This window comes from Zootoca vivipara, chromosome 2 (genome assembly GCF_963506605.1).
Source record: "Zootoca vivipara chromosome 2, rZooViv1.1, whole genome shotgun sequence".
NCBI classification, from domain to species: Eukaryota; Metazoa; Chordata; class Lepidosauria; order Squamata; family Lacertidae; genus Zootoca; species Zootoca vivipara.
The window spans coordinates 47,751,646-47,774,678 of NC_083277.1; the positions used below are offsets into that span (position 1 = coordinate 47,751,646).

At 40.6% G+C, this 23,033-nt stretch overlaps 1 protein-coding gene across 7 annotated transcripts; it reads right to left on the reverse strand.

The window, feature by feature from the left end:
• Positions 1-752: 752 nt before the first annotated feature.
• On the reverse strand, positions 753-21,865 carry TSEN2 (tRNA splicing endonuclease subunit 2). 7 transcript variants are annotated; one of them, XM_035106228.2, is made up of 12 exons: positions 21,756-21,865; positions 19,686-19,907; positions 19,021-19,102; positions 11,553-11,589; positions 10,372-10,834; positions 9,645-9,722; positions 8,441-8,491; positions 6,923-7,061; positions 5,212-5,248; positions 4,604-4,715; positions 2,147-2,236; positions 753-873 (listed from the first exon to the last, which is right to left on the reverse strand). In XM_035106228.2, the coding sequence occupies exons 2-12, from the start codon at positions 19,872-19,874 to the stop codon at positions 814-816; spliced, it is 1,338 nt and encodes a 445-aa protein (XP_034962119.1). In that variant the 5' UTR covers positions 19,875-19,907; positions 21,756-21,865; the 3' UTR covers positions 753-813. The 7 variants fall into 7 exon arrangements, with proteins under 7 accessions (XP_034962119.1, XP_034962120.1, XP_034962121.1 ...); XM_035106229.2 differs by having other exon boundaries at positions 21,784-21,859; XM_035106230.2 differs by lacking the exon at positions 21,756-21,865 and having other exon boundaries at positions 19,731-21,746.
• Between the last annotated feature and the right edge of the window lie 1,168 nt (positions 21,866-23,033).

Here is a 23,033-nt window from a genome sequence, read left to right on the forward strand (position 1 = left end):
ACCGCCACCCCAGAGTCGGTCACGACTGGACCTAATGGTCAGGGGTCCCTTTACCTTTACCTTTAAACAGGCATAATAGGATTCCTCTAAGCCGTTCTGAACATTATTGATCTGCATTCTCCAAACATCTCTTGCTTCCAAAGTAGGAAGAAGCAATTTGATGCTCTGTAGTTTGTGAAACTGGGAGTCCAGTGTGCAGTGTATTAATTATAACTATCTTCCAGGAAAATAAAAAAAATCCTTCAGTAGCACCTTAAAGACCAACTAAGTTTATATTTTGGTATGAGCTTTCGTGTGCATGCACACTATCTTCCAGGAGTTAAGGCAGGGGTGGAGCAGCTGTAGCTCTACAGATATTGCTGGTCCCCAATACCATAGCCAATAGTCAGCTATAGTCCAGCAACCTCTGGAGAGCTATAACTTGCCCATCCCTGAGCTTAAGTTTGGTTAATTACCTGTAGCAGAATGGCTAAGGTTTACAGAAATATCAAGACAAGGTAGACCAAGAACACAAATTTAATGTTCTCCATGGACAAAATAGATTCAGAAGAAGAATAATCTTATTTGCATCAGCCACTAGCCATAGCAATAAAATAAAATGTACTGAAGATAGAGGTAAAAACTTAACTACAGAAAATACATTTTGGGGGTTCAGAGAATATCACTCAGTATCCATCTAGGTTTTAATTTTTTTTAAAAAAAACCCTGAGTGTATATGTGTGTGTGTGTAATTCAACATGCACAGACAGATCTACAAGAGTAAACATTTGACATTTTATTTAGTTTGTTGTCATGTTTCCGCAATCCATTTTATCACAGCTCTTCTTGTTCACTGCGTTCATGGGATGAGACCCAACGGTTTAGAATCAATTCCTAAAAAAAAGTCATTGATTATTGACTAAAAAGGAAAAAATGGGGGGAAAGTATGTTCACTGATCTTGTCCCTAGTTAACCCAGTATGAATTAACTGTAGCAGAAGTGCTTTTTTGGCTTTCCACTAGGATAAGGCAGCAGCTCATCAATGTACATGCATGTCCACCACAGTAGCACCCCCAGTCCCATTCCCCTTGTTTGTCCTTCTCCCTCAATCACTCACACACACATCCATTGGAAAAACAAATAACTTTGGTCTCTATTGTTTCAATACATTTCTAACCCTAACTCAAGAAAGGAGATTCTGACTAAATACCAGGAAGACCTTATGGCGGTAAGAGCTGTTCCATAGTGGAACTGACTCCCTCAGAAGGTGGTGGCCTCACGAGTGGTGATTAAGCAGGGGCTGGGTGGCTATCCATCATGGAGATTCCAGCATTGCAGCTGTTTGGACTAGAAGACACTCAGGATCCCTCCTAACTCTGCAATTCTATGATTCTACGTCAGCATACCTTCTGTTTTCAGCATGCCAATAGCTGAGCCATGTACAATATGATTTTGGTGTTTTATCTATCTTTCCCATATCAGTGAAAGAGGTGTATTATGTGGCATAGTGGGCTGATGTTCAAGATCCAGAAGCCCGAAGTTCCCTTGGGAGTGTTGGATTAGAAACTTCAAATCCTGGGCATTTTGTTGTAGTTTTCTAGGATTCTGACCACACTAGAGCATTACTTCTTACTAGTGATTCACCTGCTACTGAAATGGCATAGAAAGCACATTGATGTAACTAGATGCCTCATCGCTCCTGTAACATCTATAGGAAGAAGCCTCATAAGTTAGGCCAATGATTAGTGTATTTTAATGTTTCTGTTGGAAGCCGCCCAGAGTGGCTGGGGAAACCCAGCCAGATGGGCGGGGTATAAGTAATAAATTATTATTATTATATTATGATGCACCTGTATCTCATTCTGCTCTTTTGAGATACATATAAATTAGCCTGAATAATCAATTGCTCAACAATTACTCTTAACAATTCAGGCACAAGCAAAAATATGTTTACTGCATTCCCAGATATTAAGCCTAGGTTCTCAAATCAGATTGCCATGTGTGGTATACCCAGCTCTAGTTACTACATAGATCTACTGAATTAGGAAATGTTCAAATAATGTTACAAAATAAATTATTAAAATATTATCTACATTCTATCCAGAGAACTGGATACCTTGAGGCAGTCAGTGACTTCAGAGAACAAATCAGAGCAGGACGTGCATACCTGAACTTTAATTCTTTTGAGACATTCTGGTGACAACATTTCTTTTGCAGTCATATCAGATGGCTGAATCAAATAGCAGAACATGAGTTCCTGGGTGGTTAAAAAAAATCCATTAAAAATGTACGAAATTCATGCAGTGTAAGATTTGCTCTTTACATCTGTAGTGGTAATAAGGCAAAGTGTGCTTCGATGAATATAACGCTTAATGTGGATCAAGGAGCTCTGGGTTCAAATTGTCATCCAACCACAGTCACATTGGGTGTGGTCTGCTATTGGATGGATGGCAATGTACAGGTCACTCGCTTGCTCCCTGATTCTAAGACCAGGGTTCATTTGTGGAAAGCTTCAGTGGACACCATTTGTATTCCTACCTACGGCAATTCTTCTTGCTGCATTGGGGGGGGGGGAGCTCCAAAGAGCCTCAAACTCGAGTTTGTGAAGTGAAATTTCACAAGAAACTGCAGCAATGGGACATGACTGTGTATGTATGGGCAACTCTAATCAGAAGTACTAGGCATACGTACTTTATCTCCAGTTCTTATTACTCTGTTGCATGATTCCAGAAAAGTACCCTTCCCAGTGTGTATAATGAGGATCATACCCATTAAAAGAATGCTGTGTAGGACAAAAATAAATAAGTAAGTGTGTTCTAGATAGGTTACTAAAATGTTTAAGGTTTCAGATAAAAAGTGGAGAACTGATAAGCAAGTATTCCAGCACATCCCAGCTACTATATAAGTGTTAAAATGGAAATTTGAATGTGCTTCCCTTGAAGTATTTAAAATACTTCCCCGTCAGCTAGAAATTTGAAATTCAGTATGTATGTACACTAACCCCACAATCTTACTTACACCTCTCTTTGTTGTTGTTTAGTCATTTAGTCGTGTCCGACTCTTCGTGACCCCATGGACCAGAGCACGCCAGGCACTCCTGTCTTCCACTGCCTCCCCCAGTTTGGTCAGACTCAAGTCCCATTATGTTTTTGGAGCCTTACTTTGCGATAAATGAACATAGGACTTAAGACACCCTGATTATTGGAATTGGGCGTTTCTTCTCTCTTCCCTGAAACTTGGGAGGTTTTCTGAACTGACTCTTATCAGTGGCTAGCACTGGATGAGAAAAGATGCAGATGGCCGAGAATGTAAGAGTTTCCCATGCAAATACAGTCGTACCTTGGTTTTCGAACAGCTTAGTTCTCGAATGTTTTGGCTCCCGAATGCTGCTAACCTGGAAGTGACTGTTCTGGTTTGCAAACTATGTTTGGAAACCGAACATCCGACGGGGCTTCCACGGCTTCTGATTGGCTGCAATCCTGCAGCCAATCAGAAGCTGCACTTTGGTTTCCAAACATTTTGGTAGACGAACGGACTTCCAGAACCGATTCTGTTCGACTTCCAAGGTGTGACTGCACTTGAAGTGGCCTAGGTGACATTAAGAAACACAGCTGAACCCAGGATAGGTCACACACATGGAGGATCAATCAAACCAAACTGCAATTGATCAGTGTGTCATTTATCTTATTTATGTCATACAGTGGTTCCGCTCCTTCCTCCTGGGCCCTGTTCAGAAAGTGGTGGTGGGGGATGAGTGTTTAGACCCCTGGGCTCTCACTTGTGCGGTGCCTCAGGGTTCCGTCCTTTCCCCCATGCTTTTTAACATCTATATGAAGCCGCTGGGAGAGATCATCAGCCCGCAGACTGTCTCACCAGAGTGGTGCATGTTCTAGTTATCTCCTGCTTGGACTACTGCAATGCGCTCTATGTGGGGCTACCTTTGAAGGTGACCCGGAAACTGCAATTAATCCAGAATGCAGCAGCTAGACTGGTGACTGGGAGTGGCCGCTGAGACCACATAACACCGGTCCTAAGAGACCTACATTGGCTCCCAGTACGTTTCTGAGCACAATTCAAAGTGTTGGTGCTGACCTTTAAAGCCCTAAATGGCCTCAGTCCTATATACCTGAAGGAGCGTCTCCACCCCCATCATTCAGCACGGACACTGAGATCCAGCGCCGAGGGCCTTCTGGTGGTTCCCTCACTGCGAGAAGCAAAACTACAGGGAACCAGGCAGAGGGCCTTTTCGGTAGTGGCGCCCGCCCTGTGGAACGCCCTCCCATCGGAAGTCAAGGAGATAAACAACTACAGTACCTGACATTTAGAAAACACCTAAAGGCAGCCCTGTTTAGGGAAGTTTTTAATCTGTGATATTTTAATGTATTTTGGTATTTTTTGGAAGCCGCCCAGAGTGGCGGGGGAAACCCAGCCAGATGGGCGGGGTATAAATAAATAAATAAATAAATAACAACAACAACAACAACAACAACAACAACAATAATAATATGGCTATAATTGACAACTTCACATTATCTCTTTTTGTGCCCCCACTGTAGCACCTTTCCTTCGCTCCACAATGCTTTTCCTTGTAGCTTTGAAATGCTTAGTTGATTCTATGTGTTACCTTGGAAACATTTGCTGTAGTCCTGTTCAACCCAGACAAAGACTTCCAGCTGAAAGGTCTGTGTGGTGAGCCTTCAAAGTCATTGTTAACTAATTCCACAATGACAGAGTAACTGGAAGACAAAGCAAAGTGAAACTTTTTTAGGGTGCTGGGGTGAAACTGGCATTTAAAAACTATGTACAGTCCACTAGTCCTCAGCTAAAATTTACTTAAGAGCTGAAGCTTCACTTTAGCAGAGTGAACAAAAAGAGCAACAAGTGCATTTCCCATACTTTTAAAGTGTACCATTTAGCAAAAGTTTCTGTTACTACAAGATACAGGCACCTGGCAGGCTATTTTGTCTAGCCCTCCATCAAGTTACCCCAACTCAAAGCGCCTTTCCAGAGTCACTCTGTTAGATATCTTACGAGTCCTCTAATGAAAACCTGTACTCAAACTTGCTTTGTACCCCAAAGTGCTTATTAAAAATGTCAATCTCCTGTCCCTTCCCAATGCAATCATATTTCCTTCAGTGCTAATGATGCAAGAATTAAGCATAATACCTAAGCATATACATCTGTCTGTCTGTCTCTCTGTCTGTCTATAATATCCAAATCTGAATGCTATACCTGGCATGGTAAAAAGGAGGACCTTTTCGATACAACACTGCAACGGGAAGAAAAGAAACAAGACAAGCGCTTACTAGAAATATCATGCTTTCTTCATTTTGAATCATATTAAGGTAGGACGTGTCGCTTTCCCATTACTCAGCTTTGAAAATCTAAACCATAATATAATAGGATCAGGGTTTGTTTGTTTTTATTCTAACAACAGTTGGGAGCTGAAGCTGCTCACAATAAATAAAAATCCTAATCAGGTAACTGGGAATAAAGATATTTTTGACTATTGTACAGTGCCACCTTAAGGAAAAAATTGTGGATCTAAAAACAGCCACAGAGTGATCTATTCAAAGAGAGATGGATTAAATCCAGCCTCCGGCTGCTCCCATGCTTGCCAACAATCTTACCAAGGTTGCACCTGCTCCTAGATGAAGTTCTCAGTCTAGGAAAACACACGCAGAGTTCACAGCTGAATGCACAGCATTTGGGGATGTAATGTGCAGAGCTATTTACTCAAGAGAGATGCCAATGGTCCAGAGAACCAAATCATACTGGCTCCACTCAAAAGACTGAATGTGGACCAAGAGGAATCGGGAGCAGTAACCAATGGACCGCAGTTGATGCTGCCAAGTGATGACCAGCGTAATTAACAGCAAGTTGGTCCCCCAGACTAAAAGAGAAGTGAAACATTCTTTTATTGGGAAAACTAATTACTTAAAATGTTGCATTATGTTATCATCATTTGCGTTCAGAGAGGGGCAATGGTGTAATTAATCTTCTTGCATGCTCAGGCAAGCCAATACCTTGCTGGGTCTGTTCCTCTTAGACAGGAGGTGGTGAGGGTAGGTTATGGGAGGCAAATCCCCATCAGGACTTGCCCAGGTAAATGGCTGGGGTCTCACTCCCCATGCTCATAGGCCTCAAGGGCAACTGGAAGAGAGGAACTGAAGAATGACTATAAAGAGCTCTGTATATTAAATGTGCTCCACAAGACAATAAACACCCCCAGGAGATTACCAGACTCTTTCTTGCCTAGGGTAAAAAGCTTTTCCCTCCTACAGATGACAGTAGGCCATCAATTAAACATTTCTTTAAAAAAATACTGCTGTGTGCACATGTATTATTCAAAGGAGGCAACAAAGAATGGGAACACCAAGACATTAGCGCTCTTCTGCACTGTAAGACAATTAGCTGAGTCAATCCCCCACCCCACAAAACTCCACCAGCTTTCATCATTGCAATATCCATTTCATCACACAGTTCCAGTGTGTGGCCTCTCTTGCGTTCTGCAATCTGTACTAACCATATTTGGTCCAGTGGTCTTTGTTATCAAATAATGGGAAAAACGATATCATAAAGGCTATCTATGGGTCGGTTTGGGTGATAGCAATCTAGTGACCATGTGGAGGGGGAATGCGAAAGTACCTGCCCACCCCTCTTTCCAGCACACTTTCTTGCTTCTGCACGTCAGTATGAGGATGGCACAGATTAATTATAGCCTGCATGTCTAACATCAAACGCATGCAGGTCAAAATTGGTCCCCAGGGGAATTGACTGCACCATTCCCTACTTATGGCCTGTGCTTGCAGGCCATGAGTTGGAAAACCTGTCCTTGTGGAAATGGGAGGGGACAGTGCATCACCCCATAAAAAGGACAGGATCCGCATTGTGTGCACCAGCCTCTGCTGCAAACTATAATCAATGAAAGGAAAATACTCACAGAGATCAGTCCCATATTTCAGGCCAACTTTAGGGACCCATCCTTTACTACGGAAGTAGTGATATGCCATGTATGTAGCCTTAAATTTGGGTTGTGCTTCGCTAAAAACTTCCCATAGCTTCAGAATAGATAAAGGCACCTAAAAACACAACCAGATGCTCTTCTATAATTACAGTGTACAAAAGCAACCTACTATTATTGGCAGCTAAGTAAACAATCTTAGCCACTTCTAGAGCAGTGTATTTTATCTTTTATTCAAGTTGGGAGAAGGCACAAAGAGGAGAGGAGCCAAAAGTGAAGTTTGTCATGCAAGTCTAAGCATAAATGCCACCTAGCTTTTGAACTGCGGTGTAGCTAAAGCTATCCAAACCCTCAGAGCTGTATAGGTTCCAGGGCATCTAGTCTAGGGAACTCAGCAGTCAGAAATGGAACACCAAACGGTATACTCAACTACACAATGCAGAAACCGTTTAGGATAAAGCTTTATTCTCATAGCATTATACAAAATCCCGAGTTCTGTTATACCCACTTAAGCCCACTGAAATGAATGGAACTTACAATCCAATGCTATGCATGTTTACAGGGAATTAAAACCCACAGAGTTCAAAGGGCATACGCAGCTAATGCAAAATTGTAACCAAAGACTGTCTACATTTAGAACATAAGATTATACAAGAAGGAAAAATTACACACCCATGGTGCAAGTTGCCTTGGAAACTATTACAAAGTGTTTGTTGTTTTATGAACATGCAACAGGTTAACTCACACACAGCTTACTACTACAGACTAAAGGCACCCAATTGGATCTAGCCACCAATTGGATCTAGCCAGGACTCCCAACTTTTATTACCAAGGAATCCAGCAGGTACTTTGCCTCCCCTATGGTATATCTAACTAAACTCAAAGTCCCTAAACGCCGAAAGGGCTTTTACCCTGGCTTGATGTCATGCCCTCCCCTCAGCTGTCATTGAACGTCAATACAGGAAGATTGACTACCCGGGAGACAATGTCCCTGTGACTCGGGACAAAAGGAAATGGCAGAGTATGTCCTTCTCCAGTGCATGTATTACAGAGACATTTGTATTAGCCTGATTCCCCCACTACTACTTAAGTACCCAGGGCGCACAGGGCAATTCTATACTTCCCTGTTGCTCTCAGATACCAATCCTGCTACAACATACAATGTTGCTAGATTCTGCACAGCAGCGCTCAAAATTTGTCGGAGGATGACCTGTGCCACAAACCAGATTTAACGAACATATCAGAGTGCTCCGTAAATTAACAGTTAAAGTCTTTTATAAATAAACCTTTTATGCCCTTCCACACCTGTCCAATGCTCCTGTCCCTTCTTTTAGATTCTTTTAATTTCTAATAGACTTTTATATTCACCTTCTGTTTTAATACCTTTTAGCTTTCCAAAATGCTTTTCAGATTGTAAATGACTGTATCCCACCCTTTTATGCTGGTCTATGACCGTAATAAAGATTTGTATTGTATTGACTAAAGGCACCATCTTACCTCATTGTAATAAATACTTAAACATCCCAGAGCATAGACCAAGAAAAAAGCCTAAAAAACAACAACAGTAATTAGAATTATTTTGTGTATGTTACTGGGTATATACAGTATATTATTAGAGAGTACTGGCACCGCCATGTTCTGCATAGCAAGGGTGGGGTGTGTGTGTGGAAAGGGAAGTGGGAAAAGTCAAACAAGGCATTTGCTCACAGGAAATCATATTTAAAGACAATCATACTTTTCACCAAATAATAGGAGCTAAGTTCTCATCAGTACAAACAGGACTGCTGAATCCTCAAATAATAATAATAAAAGCCCTCCCATTTACACCCAAGGTTGCAGTCATTTACATGCTTGCTTCTGAGGAGACAGACAAAAGATTTTGCTGCAATCCATCTAACCAATGAGCACAATCCTTCAATAATTTAACCTAAATAAATTCCACTGAAAACAGAGGAACTGAGCATGAGCAACAAGATTATTCAGAATCTTTCGAGAGGGGAAAAAACCTTCAATAGAATATGACTTTCATTTTTCATGTCAATTCTAGCAACAGAAGGGAAAAGAGCTTAGCCTTGGGATGGAAGCAGTTCTTAAAAGAAAGAAAAATCACCACCAGGAAGTGTGTACGTTAGTGCTAGGTAAGAGGAGTAGACTGCTGAAGAAATGGGGGCGGAGGGCAAGTATGGCAGGGAACAAGTTTTCCAAAATGAAAGGAGAGGTACAAATGATCAATTGTGAAGTGAGGAGGGACTTGGGCAGTGACGTCCTAAGCACCATCAAGGAATGCCTCTGGAGGAGTCAAAAAGGACCTGCAACAGCCTTAGCAGCTATCACAGTTTATCAGAATTATGTGCTATATTAAATATGAATCCAACTGGAAGCAGGTGGTGGGCAATATCATGTGGCTGCTCTAGTGGACCCCCCCTCCCAATAGTACAAATCCACCTGGAAAGGCCAATCACGTCAGAATTCTGCAAGACTGAATTTATAATTTCTCCTCTTCCAAAATTTATCCATACTTTCTTAAAAACAAAAACCATGCAAATACTGTGCATGCACACGAAAGTTCATACCAATGACAAACTTAGTTGGTCTCTATAAGGTGCTACTGGAAGGAATTTTATTGGTTTTTTCCTGACTTTTAAAAAAGTTATATATTTACATTGGCAAATTACTAAGTATGACAGTCTTCCAAACTTACCTCTTCTAGACTGAGTTGCAAATATTCTAGGATCCTAAATGGATTCCTTCTGCACACTAACCTTTCTTTTTTGATTAACTGCAAGAAAAGTAGCACACCCAAGTTACAAAGACGCAGTCACAACTCTAAGCTATTTATTTACCTAGCTAAGAGCCTGCCAGCAAGATACTTTGTATTCCTTTTCTCCCATAAAATCTCCTTCTGACATGCCTCTTCGTTCTCGAAAAAAATTCTCTCTCTGCTTAGCACACCTCATTTGATGGCATTGGCTTATCTTCTCCCATGTCCCAATGTGCCGTGGGCAGGAAAACTTTAGAACTTAAATTCCAAGATTCACATGTTACTTGTTAAACCAGGCACCCCCAAACTTCGGCCCTCCAGATGTTTTGGACTACAATTCCCATCTTCCCTGACCACTGGTCCTGTTAGCTAGGGATCATGGAAGTTGTAGGCCAAAACATCTGGAGGGCCGCAGTTTGGGGATGCCTGTGTTAAACTGACCTGTCACTACTTCATAGATGCCATAATGGCTTTCAAATGACACCTTGCTGATGCAGATCAGCTGAGTGATTTCTTTCAGCAGAAAGGTATAAACGATGACACCTACTGCTTATGTCAGATACATGTCGCTGAAAAGGCAAAATGTTATTTTAATAATTTGTTAACAAAAGTTGTCCCTCCAAAAACAGCAATGGGCTAATTTGTGACCTTACATGTGATTTCCTACCTCTTTTTTCAGACATAAATTTGTTTCTTCTCCTTCTCTTTCTTCTTCTCCTCCTCCTTCTTGAATTAACACATACTCATTATTATAGTCTTGATCAATACAATCTTCTGGCTTGCAGCTGTGATGCGCACCGACTGCACACAGTTTTGCCAAGTGTCTTTTAGCTAAAGGTTTAGATCCTGTTGCATCTGATTCATTAGAGTCATTCTCGGCTAGTGGGTCCAAAAATGGATCACCTTCCAGGCCAGCTACTTTATCCCCATTTGTTTCAGAAGAAGTCACTACATGCTTTGACTCATCCTCAGCCGTCTCCATTTTGATAGTCTCCCCAGCCTCACTATTTTGCTCAACTTCTCTCAGATTAATGGGCTGGGTAAAATTCAGAATGGCTGCATCAATTGTGATGTCATCCAGTCCTTGCTCCCGCATGAGGCTTTTAGCCCATTCTACATGATGCTGGTATCTGGAATAAAAAAAAAGGAAACACAGAAGATTTGCAGTAGCCAGCTTATTAATTATATCTCAAATTTATTTGTTTGTTTTTGCAGGCAAGATTATTTATTTATTTTTTAACTTTGCCTCCCATTTCTCACTTTCAGAATGCTAGTACTTAAATCAGGGGTTGCCAACCTTTCCAGAGCCTGGAAAGGGCACACTTGCAAATGGGAGAAACTGTTTTTGGTACCACATAAGACATCTCCCAACCAAGCACACACCAATACATTTTCTGTTGGCTACACAATAATGATTCTTTTGCGCTTAATTTCAGCAGGGGGAGGGCTCCTTGCAGGCCCACTGCACCCTCAAGCACCACATTAGTCACCCCTAACAAACTTCAATTTCACTGTTGATTATTATTATTATTATTATAACTATTAAGTTTGTATACTGCCCGATGCCCATAGATCTCAGGGCAGTTCGCAGGACAAAATTACAATACAGAAAACACAAACTACACAACAAAAATAGGAACAGAAACAAGGAACAGTAACGCCCCCCTCCCTTCCACAACAGATTTAAAAGGGCACTGGATGTCAATCAGCCAAAGGCCTGGTTAAAGAGGAACATCTTCGCTTGGCACCTAAAGGTGTATAATGAAGGCGCCAGTCGAACCTCCCTGGTACCAAGGAACTGCAGTTCAAGCTTCAGACACAGCAAAAAAAGGGGGGTGCTGCACTTACTTTTTCGATGAGATTATCGGCATGTTTAACCCGACATCTACAATAAAAGCAGAATTGTTAGCTATTGATTCTGCACAAATATTCAAAGTACAGTGGTACCTCGCAAGACGAATGCCTTGCGCAATAAAAAACTTGCAAGATGAAAGCGTTTTGCGATGTTTTTGGTGACTCGCAAGACGAAGTTTTCTATGGCCGCGCTTCGCAAGACGAAGTTTTTCGGCGTTTTTTTTTTTTGCTAGCAGCAAACCGCGCATAGCAAGACGAAATTACTGCAAGATGAAGTAAATTACTTTCGTCTTGCGAGGCACCACTGTATTGGAAAGTTAACACACATGGCAATCCAAATCCTGGCTGGGAGCAGCAAAGCGGAGTGGATCAGCAGCTCTACTACCACATTCTTTTTTTTTTTTTTTGATTGTAAAAAGCATCTTTATTAGGTTTCATAAAACATAACAATTTAAAATCGTAAAGCCATAATATTGAATATGAATCATATAATACTATAATACACATATAATACTATATACACATATTCCTAATCAAAAGAAAAAGAAAGAATAAACAGAAAAAAGAAAAAAGGAAGGATAAAAGAATTACCTTCCGAGTCATTTCCCACCGCTTACCTTCTGAATATATTTTAAAATTGCGTTACTTTCATTTGTTATAACTGTCTTAATTTTGATTTATTTTATTTTATCATATTATTGTTTTCCAAATTCTAATTTTCCTCATGACAATCTAATTTAAACAGATCATCAACTCTGTTTTAACACCAATTCTTTTAAAATATTCCTCTACCACTCCCCATTCCAATTTAGATTTCTGTTTAGAGGTATTTCGAATTGCTGCTGTCATTCTCTCTAGGTTCATGAATTCAATTAGCTTTAATTGCCATTCTTGGATTGTGGGTAGATCTTCTTTCCTCCATTTCCGAGCAATCACTAATCTTGCTGCTACACTCGCATATAAGAATATATTTCTCTTATTCTCAGGAATATTATCTGGGATAATGCTCAATAATAAATACTCTGGTTTTTTTCTAAAAGTCAACCTCAACATTTTTTTCATTTCTTCATAGATTTCGTCCCACCATTTACGCATTTTTCCACAGGCCCACCAACAATGGAAAAAATTTCCTCCTTTTCCACCACATTTCCAGCAATTATCTAAATCATTCCTATAAATTTTGGCTAATTTACTGGGGGTCAAATGCCATCTATAGACGAGTTTTAATATATTTTCTTTTATATTCGTACTAGCTGTGAATCGCATTGAAACTTTCCATATACCCTCCCATTGTGCCGCATAGATCGGCCTCCCTAAATCTTGTGCCCACTTCGTCATTACCTCTTTAACTACTTCATCTTTTAGCTCCCATTCTAACAAAAATTTATATATTTTTGATAATGGCTTCTCCTTATTTTCTATTAATAATTCTTGTAATTTTGACTTTCCAATTGTGAATCCTATTTTTTTATGTTCCTGAAAAAGACTTTGAATCTGCATGTACTGCAACCAACTGTTGCAGTATTGCTTTATCTCTTCGTATGGTTTTAGTTTCCATTGTCCCTCTTCACTCACCAAAATCTCTTGGTACGTCAACCAACTTCCTTTTTTCCACCTTCTCCCTAGGGCTGTCATCTCGAAAGGTGAGGCCCACCACGGTATCTTTGGTTCCATTAAATTTTTAAATTCCTTCCAAATCTTGAATACTGATTTTTTAATCACATGATTACTAAATTGTTTATTTTTCCCTTTCTCTGTTTCTAATAAATATGTATGCCAACCCCCAACATTTCTAAATCCTTCCACCTCTAATAATTCTTCATCTTCTAATATTAGCCAATCTTTGAGCCAGCACATACACGACGATGCGTAATAAAGTCTCAAATCTGGGACCCCCCACCCCCCTCTATCTTTAACATCCGTGAGTAGTTTGTACTGAATCCTTGGTTTCTTATCCAACCATATAAACTTACTTAAATCTCTCCTCCATTCTTCAAAAATCTTCTTTTCCCCTAATATAGGTAACATTTGGAATAAAAATAGAATTTTTGGTAGAATTGCCATCTTTATTGTTGCTATCCTACCTGAGAAGGAGAGATTTAAACCCCTCCATCTCGCCAAATCTTTCTTTATCTCCCTCCATAATTTTCCATAATTATTCTCATATAAATCTATATTATTTGTGCTAATTGTAATACCCAAATATTTAAATTTATTCACAATTTCCCAATTTGAAATTTGTTGTAATTTGCTCTTGTCCAATTGTCCCATATTTTTCAGCATCATTTTTGTCTTTTTTTCATTAATCTTTAATCCTGATATTTCTTCAAAAAGATTTAATATCTCCTCTAATTTTTTGATTGAAATCTCTGGTTCTTCTAACATTACAATCATATCATCCGCGAAAGCTTTTGTCTTCAAATTTTTATCTTTCACACTAATTCCTTCAATTTCCTCCTCATTTTTGATATCCACCAATAAAAATTCTATTGACAATATAAATAACAACGGGGATAAAGGGCAGCCCTGTCTTGTTCCCCTCTTTATTGCAAAATCCTCTAATACCTCTCCATTCAAAATCAATTTAGCCGTTTGGTTATCATATATTGAATTAATTCCTCTCATAAATTTATCTTCGATTCCAATTTCTTTTAATGATCTTTTCATAAATTTCCAAGATAAAGAATCAAAGGCTTTTTCTATATCTAGAAAGACAAAGGCTGCCCTCTTCCCCGGAAACCAATCCAGATATTCCAATAGATCCAGTACCACTCTCACATTTTTTGCCAATTTTCTTCCCGGTAGGAATCCTTGTTGGTCTTGCCCTATAATCCTAATTAATATTTTTTTCAATCTAGCCGCTAAAATATCCGTAAATATTTTATAATCAACATTAAGTAACGAAATTGGCCTAAAATCCCCTACCTGTCTTTCCTCTTGCTCTCCTTTCGGGATTAATACTATATAACCTTCTTGCCATGACTTAGGTATGGCTCCCTTCTCTAAAATGTCATTCATCACTTTTTGTAAAATTTCTCCTAATTCTTCTCTGAACACTTTATAATGTCGGCTCGACAAGCCATCTGTTCCGGGTGACTTCCCCACTTTTAATTTATTTATGGCCTCATATATCTCTTGCTTTGACACTGATTTATTTAATATTTCTCTCTCTTCTTCTGTTATTTTATCTTTCCTCCTTTTTGAAAAATATTCCTCTAATTTCCCCTTATCTATTTTCTTTTCCTCATATAAATTCTTATAAAAATGATTGAGGCATTTCTGTATTTCCTCTTGTCTTCTCAATTTTTTCCCTTTGTATCTTATTTCCGTAATTAATCTCTCTTTTTGATTTTCCCTTAATTTCCATGCTAATAATTTTCCTACTTTATCTCCCCATTCAAACGTTTTTTGTTTAAGCCATCTTATTTTATTCTCAATTTCTTGTCCAACCAATATAGACAATTCCTTTTGTAATACCTTCACTCTCATTTTCAAATTCTCATTTTTTGGATTATCCGCCAATTCCCTTTCCTTTTCCTTAATTTCCCTTTGTAATTTTTCCATATTATGTTCCCTTTCTTTTTTTACTCTGCTTTTTTGCTGTATATATAATCCCCTTATGAAGGCTTTACCCGCATCCCAAGTTGTCTTTAGCTCTACTTCCTCCGATATATTTTTCTCATAAAATTCCTTTAATAATTTTTTGACTTTCTTTATAAAATCTTCATCATTTAATATCCTTTCATCCATTCTCCACCTACTGTTTTTTATATCTTTCCCTTTGATTTTCACCATTGTTGGATTGTGGTCTGTGATTGATTTGGTCAGGATTTCGGTTTTCCCCATCATCTGTACCAATTTCGGTGAGAGCCATATCATGTCAATCCTAGAGGCTGATTTTTTTGCCCCAGAATAATAAGTAAACTTTTTCTCATTTGGATTTTCTTTTCTCCATACATCTTCTAGATTATAATTCTGTACCAAATTTCGAAAAACCTCTGGCAATCTTCCCCTGTTCCCCCTCCTCCCCCCTGTTCTGTCCACCTCCCCTTGCATAACCCCATTAAAGTCTCCTAAGAGTACTATTTCTTCATCTGTTATACAGTCCCCCATTTTCTCTCCCAATTTCCTAAAGAATTCCTTTTTGCATCCATTAGGTGCATAGATATTTACAATACATACATTTCCTTTTGGTAAGTACAGACGCACCCCAACCATTCTCCCCTCTTCATCCTGAAATAACTTTTCTGCCTTAATTTTTTGTTTAACGTAAATTATTACTCCCTTCTTCTTCTTTTTGTTTGATGATATGAATTCATTTCCCATTCTCTTGTTTATCAATACCCTTTCATGATTTTGTGATACATGAGATTCCTGGAAACATGCAACGTCCCAGTTGCCTTTTTTTATTATATGTTCTATTTTGTTTCTTTTCAATTTATTATTTAAACCATTCACGTTCCAAGATATAATACTTAAATCCATTGCTTTATTTAAATCCGTTCCAATTGAACAAAAATAAAATGGGGAGCAAATTTACAAACTTCAAAACCGAAATAAAGGAATTAAAGAAAGGGAGGGGTGAAAATAGGCTAAATATATGTAAATTATTTCCAAAATCTAAATTTTCCACCCCTCCACTTGAGAGTTCTGGTTGGCAAAAGTGTGTCTGTACTTTTCACTTCCTCCACTCCTTCTGGAGAGAATGCAGGGAGACTCTATCCCAGTTTCTTTATCTTATATTCTCCTCCTATTATTTTTGAAGAGAGGAGGAAGAAAGAAAGGGAGAGGCAGGAGAGGCAGGGGAAGAAATTTTAATCCAAAAGGAGAAAGGTCTCCCCCTCCCCCTAAGAAAAAATGAAGAAAAGATCAGTCTCCCCAGAAAATCTTATATATACGGCAATCCTTAAGAGCTTCCACTAGGCTGAGGGTCTTCGTCTTCTCTGTCTTCCTCCGATTCTTTAAGCAGCTCCTTTTTGTTCCTGTTACAAAATCTTTCCGCCTCCGCCACCGATCTGAAGGTCTTTTTCTTGCCTTTGAAAGTAAAAGTCAGTCCTTCAGGATACTCCCATATGTACCATATTCCATTTTTACTTAGGGTCTCTGTCACTGCTTTGTAGCCTTGTCTCTTGAGCCTAAATCTCTTCGGTATTTCTTTAAAGATGGCTACTGTTCTTCCTTCTATCACCAAGTTCTCCTCTTTCTTCTTCTGCAAAATTTTGTCCTTAAGGAGCATTGAATTCAAAAAAATCATCACATCTCCCGGTCCCTTGAAGTTTTTTATCCTGTCCGTTCTTACTCTATAAATCTTGTCTATGTCAAGCATCAAATCCTCTTCTCTCACTTGCAACCATGTTGCCAGTCCTTTGATCATTTTTTCTTCTATTTGCTCTCTTGCCGACTCCGGGACACCCCTCATCCTTAAAACCAGCTCCTTCTGTTTCATCTCGAGGAGAGCAATCTGATCCTCAAGTTCCTCTTGCTTCTTTTTCAATCTTTGTGTCGTTTCATCTTCTTTCTCCTTTACTGATCTCAGATCTTTGTTTTCTGCGGCTATCTTTTTTATTGCCTCCTCTTGTTTTCCTATTTTCACATTTATATCTTTCACCGCTTTATCTAGTTCTTTGTTTTTATTATACAGCTCTCTCATCTGCCCAGACAACTCCGCTATCATCTTGGTGTTTTCACCCACTTTGATTTCAACTGAGTCCACTTTAGTTTCAACTGAGTCCAATTTTTCGTTTAAAGTTTTATTCATTCCTATTATCAATTCTTTTATGTCTGCCAAAGACTCACTTTCTGGGTTTGGAGTTGACATTGATTGCCTTCTTAGTTGGTTCCCTGCCAATGCAGTGGAACTAGCTGAATTCTCCTTAAATTTTCTTATGGGCATTTTATTCCTCTATTCTTTGAGGATAGATGCTCAGAGTCCTAATTTTCCCCTTTTCTTTCCCTTTCTGGGAGTATCCTTCTGTATTTTCAGTCTGTCATCACTCTTTCTTTACAGCAGTCTCTTCAAAAAAAAAAGGGAAAGAGAAGAGAGAAAGAAGTCGAAAAGAAGGGGGGGTGCTCTATGGTCTTTAAAGGTTTGTTAGGTTCCGATGTCTTGGCAGTCTGCCAACTTGCAGCTTGCAGCTTTCTTCTCTTCGGCACGTAGATACGACAGCTGCAGCTGCGGTGTCTTTGATCTCCCTTCTCTCCTTTCCACCTCCTCCTCCTCTCCGCTTCCCCTCCTCCTCCTTCTCCTTGCCCTTCGTATCGAAAAAAAAAACCTTTTCAGAATGGCTTTTCAAGCCTCCCGATCTCCATCTTGGAATGAGGAATAGTGATCTATTATTCAATTAAATTCTGTTTTTACTCTTGCGCTCAGTTCTCCTGTCTCTTTCAGTCTCTCTGACTTCCCCGGCGCGTTTAAAAGTGACCCGTTCAGTAAGCAGCTCTTATTCTGTCAGAGGGCTCTTTCGCAATTAAACAGCGATGCGTTTTATGACTCCTTCGACTTAACCTCACGACCGCGGTCTTAAATTTATAGTCTTTATATCAGCTTTGTAACACTCACGGTCGGCGTATCGTTAAGATGTATCTTGTCGAAGAGCTCTGATGCCTTCTAGGAGCGGAGATTCTCGGGCGCCGCTGCAGCAGACACTGTGTAGCTTTTGCGTTCGGCTCCTCTCAGCGACTTTCACCATTAGAAGGTGTCGCCGCCGAGTTCTGCCAAAATCACGCCGCTTTTCTCAACTTCAGTGAGGGACCCGTACCCTCACCTTTCTTTTGGAGGGGTTTTTTAGGCGCCAACCCCCTCCAAAGCGTACTTTGTCTGCTTTTAGAACTCCACGATTGCCGGAGCTCTTCTCTCCGCGATCCGTTCCCTAGCGCACCATTACTACCACATTCAAAGTCCTGCGGCTTTCTGGGCAGAAGGCTGAAAGGAGATTTCCTTTTTTTTTTGTGCAGCAGCTCCAGGCTGGCACAGATAAGGGAACAAAAAAATGGGACCCTTCAGGGAATCCATGCAATTTTGGATCTAAAGCTGTTAGCCCTGGTAGCTTTCCATTCACTAGGGTGGAACTTGGGTAGCCCTTGTGGCACAGCCTCCCTCCCTGTCCCATCAGCAGCGCTTATCTCCACTAGTAGTGATGGAGAGACACCTATGGGCCATTTTGTCTCCCCTGTTCCCCCCACCTCCCCAAGCTATCTACGTGGAAAGGGGGGTAGCATTGTACTGACAGTTTGGATTTTGCTTCAAATAATGCATTCATACTAAGATACCTGCAGAAAAATAAATCTGTCTTCCTGGCCACCCTCTCTGCATAAGAGGAATCCAAACAACATTTGCTGCAATATTGTGTTTGCAAATACTGTTTTCCAGGCACTTAAGGGTTTAAGGACCAAACGTTGAGCCAGGTCAAAAGGGTTCATTATGCACACTTTATGCCTTTAATTCAGTTTCAGACTAGCTTACCTTGCCACTTAGCAACCAACATAGGATCTGAAATATTGTATTCTGGCCGACTTCTGGAAAGAATACCTTTCCCAAAAAATCCCTAGAAAAATGAGACATCTGTGTTACCAACAGTTCCACAGTTGTGCATTTGATATTCTTTGCATTATTGATCACGCGCACTGTCGTATCTTTTTAAACTAGAAAGCTTCCAGCATGTATGAAAGTCAGTCAATAAACACAAGTTCTTTGAGCGTAGGCAAAATAGATATGCATATAGTGCATAAAAGCTATGGAATTCATTCCCACAAAATGTACTGAGGGCCACCAGCGGGGATGGCTTTAAAAGAGAAGCCCACACTAGCAAGTTTCTATGAAACACACAATCCAGTATAGTGCTCATGAATATAAACCTTATTTTGCTCTTGATGCTTTCTCAACCATTCCAGATAGAAATACAGGACCTATGTGATTATTTGACTGATTTGCCCCTCCCCACCTCACACCTTCACACACACACACACACACACACACACAGAGAGAGAGAATTTTACCTAGATTGACAATTATTTGGTTCAGAATATTAATTACATTTTTAAAAATCCACTGTGTTAGCAACCAAGGTGAATCTTTTCAATGTCAGAAGCGTCATGCATTAGACAGATAAACAAAACAGTCAAGAATACCATACTATATAGGTGTTCTATATCTTCAGGATTCTTCACAATTACATTGTTATTTATAATTTCAGCCTGGCATATTTTGTAATCTCTTCTGTAAATTCCCTCTCCGGTGGAAGAAATAGGAAACGGAGAATTATATGATTCATATACTCTTCTCTTCCTTCTTGGGGGATGGAAAATTGCTTCTGCCATTTTGTATTATCCTTCTACTTTAACAACAGTCATCTAAGGACAAAGAACAGAAAAGGAAGGAAAACTTGTGAAATATTTTTTAAAGCCAGACACTTATTAGGTACGGTATGCTTGATGAACCACTAAAGTAAGATTATTTCCCTTGAATTGGTCAGAACAATTGATTTCAGTGGCATAAAAGCAGGACACCAACTCAAACTCTTTCTGGAAATATATATATATACTCATATACTGTATATATACCTTGATTCTAAAACATACATAGTAACTCATGGGATTCATGGTCTTAATATTCCTGCAGAAACAGCCTCCTCCCATCCGTTATTCCAGATTAACGCAAGACAATTTACTGGGTGAGCAGCGAGATAGTACCTGGCCTTGGGTTCACCTTGGGTTACACAGGCCAAAAAGGCTTAACACATTGGAAGACTATAAGAGCTGGAAAGGGCAGAATATGAAGGTAGTATTTTATCAGGAACTCAAAGTACTAAAACCAAACAAAATTACAACACACATATTCGGGAAAGACTCTGGGAATGTTTACACTCTCTTCTGTACCAAGTGTCTTCTTAGCTCATTTTCTTGAGCTTTCTTTGTGTATTCATTTAGTTGTTTCTACACTGAAAAATACTTTCCAGCATGGGGTATCTTGATAGTCCTTCTCAACAGGGACTGGCAGTCCCCAAAAGTGGTGGTAGTTTAAGCTCCATCTCCTGCCTTGCCTTTACCCACGCCCCCCAAAAGATGTTATCACACAAAGAGAGCTTATGGGTAAAATACATTTTGGCATGCTGCATAAAGAATTACTGTCTTCCATTATTTTCCCCTCCCTGAATAATTAGCTGGAGACACACTTCTTTGGGTGCCAATGCCTCCACCATCACCAACTGGGGCACGACCGACCTGCCTTTTTGTGGTTGTGCCTGCATTAATAATAATAATAATAATAATAATAATAATAATATGTTGTAGAATTCTCTCCCAAGACAGACCCACTCCACTGGCTCTGCCAGATTTCTGAGATCTGCCAACTATAGGTTTTTATTGTGCTAATTTAGTTCCAAAATTGTGCAGAAATTTAAAATATGTTATTCATTCTCTTGATGGTTTCAGTTACCTTGTAAGTCACCCAGAGAGGCTTTTTTAAAGTGGGAAAGTGGCATGCAAGTTGAGCACCTCAACAAAATAATGCCTCCTCTAAACATAGCTGTCAAGTTCTCCCTTTTATAAAGGGAAATTCCCTTATGCTGAATAGGCTTCCTTGCGAGAAAAGGGAAAACTTGACAGCTATGCCTCTAAAGTATACAATAAAAATTACAAAGAAAGCAGTGGCCCCTTTGGACTTGGGGAGAGAGAGAGAGAAAGAGGACATAGAAGGACCCCAGGATGTTTGAGTCCCTCTCTCCCATTCCTGAGGATAAAAGGCAAAGAGGGACACTGTACACTAGGGACACCCTCCACGGTACAAGCACACCCAACGAGAGAGTTCTGGAAGCGGGATGGTTTGTGTAGTCCTTATAGCATCGCAGAGTTGGAAGGGACCCTGGGGGTCATCTAATCCAACCCCCTGCAATGCAGGAATTTCAACCATACATGACTCTGCACATTCACAGCTCCTTTCCCTTAACTGCGGCACCCCCCCCCCAAAAAGGGAGGCAGTTCTGGCTAGCCCCCTTGCTGCACTGGGGTGGGAGGCTTTCCACACAGCCTTTTCAAACACTGTGGTTGTGAAGCGGGTGGCTGCATAGCCAAGCCCCAGTTCTGCCACGCGACTAAGAGACAAATGGGAGGGAGGAAAAGCTCTCGACAGTTCCCGGCACAAAGCTCGCCGTTAACTGGCTGGCTCTTCTTCCCTCTTGCAAAGAAGGTTAACCAAAGCACCTCTCTGGTCACTAGCAACGAACTTAACCCGAGCAGCGGAAAGGATGGAAGCGGCTGTATCCCCGCCGCACATGCAGAAAGGGCCTCGGAAGGAGGAAAGGCCTCTCGCTTCCAAAGAGGTTAAAATAAAACCGAGCGTGCCATGTAACCATCACTTCCGGTTCTTACTCGCGTCCTCCATATGCGAAGCAAGAGGTAGAAGAGATGCAGCTATAAATTCAGACTTTAAAGTAAAATGGTCATCATCATCATGTTTATCTAGGCAGTGCTGCTCACTGAGTGAGTATCTCTTTCTCTAGCTGTTTCTCCCAAAGTCCTGCCTTAGAACGTTCAGGGTGTCAACCTTCCCCTCGTTCTTCGGTTCTTGCGCTAATCCCCGCAATCGTTTCCCCGCATATGGCAGACTCTACACGCTGCGATTGGAAACCGGAGGACTACATAAAGGAACGTCGTAACGTTGGCTCGTTGCGCTTTTATGGGCTGTGGCAATAGGGCGAATCGAAAACTAGGCAGCCAATCGGCCACGCGTAAGGAGGGCGGGGGGTGGGGAAAACAAAACGCATGCGCTGTGTAATCCTGGAAAGGGGACACCACTTGGTGTCTGAAGACTGTAGGCTGCAACCCCAGCGCCTATTCACCTGAGAATAAGCCCCCGTTGAAGAGAGTGGGGTTTGCGTCTGAGAAGTGTGGGATTCTGTTGCAGATTATTCCAAAGTGTCCCTGGCTAGGCCAATGCGGCACATGCCTGCCATGTGGGCTTTGCTCCCGCGTGAGTGTAGATAAGCGTGTCTGCTCTTCAGTCCTGGGTGTAAAAGAATGGCAGCATCAGTGTTCATGCCCCTCTTCTCTCCCCCACTTCCTCTCGTTCCGTGGCAGAAGTGGCAGACCTTATTTTTGAAAGGTGGCAGCTAAGTTAAGAATCCTCCATTTTCCAAGGGAGTTCCCTCTTCTTCCTCCACATCAACCTGTTCAACCATGTCGGTTAAGGAACAATGTGCAGTGCAGGGCAAATGAAAAACAAAACCAGCACTTCTTACATTTGCTTATTGGAGGAGTCTGCTTTTCAGCATAGGCCTCTCTCTGGATTCTTGGGCAACTGACAAGCCTTATGAGGAGCGCTTGAAGGAGCTGTGTATGTTTAGCCTGGAAAAGAGACTGAGAGGAGATAGGATAACCATCTCCAAATATGTAATCTTAAGGGCTGTCACATGGAAGAGGGAGCATGCTTGTTTTCTCCTGCTCTGGAGGGTAGGACTTGAACCAATGGCTTCAAGTTGC

What these genes read in the sequence shown, in the direction of transcription:
- TSEN2 (XM_035106228.2), bottom strand. Translation starts at nt 19,874, where the DNA reads ATGGCAGAAGCAATTTTCCATCCCCCAAGAAGGAAGAGAAGAGTATAT. An exon ending in TAAGTATTTATTACAATGAG is followed by an intron (nt 7,062 to 8,440) that starts GTAAGATGGTGC and finishes TTGTGTTTTTAG; the next exon opens with GTGCCTTTATCTATTCTGAA. An exon ending in CCTCCTTTTTACCATGCCAG is followed by an intron (nt 4,716 to 5,211) that starts GTATAGCATTCA and finishes TTTGTCTTCCAG; the next exon opens with TTACTCTGTCATTGTGGAAT.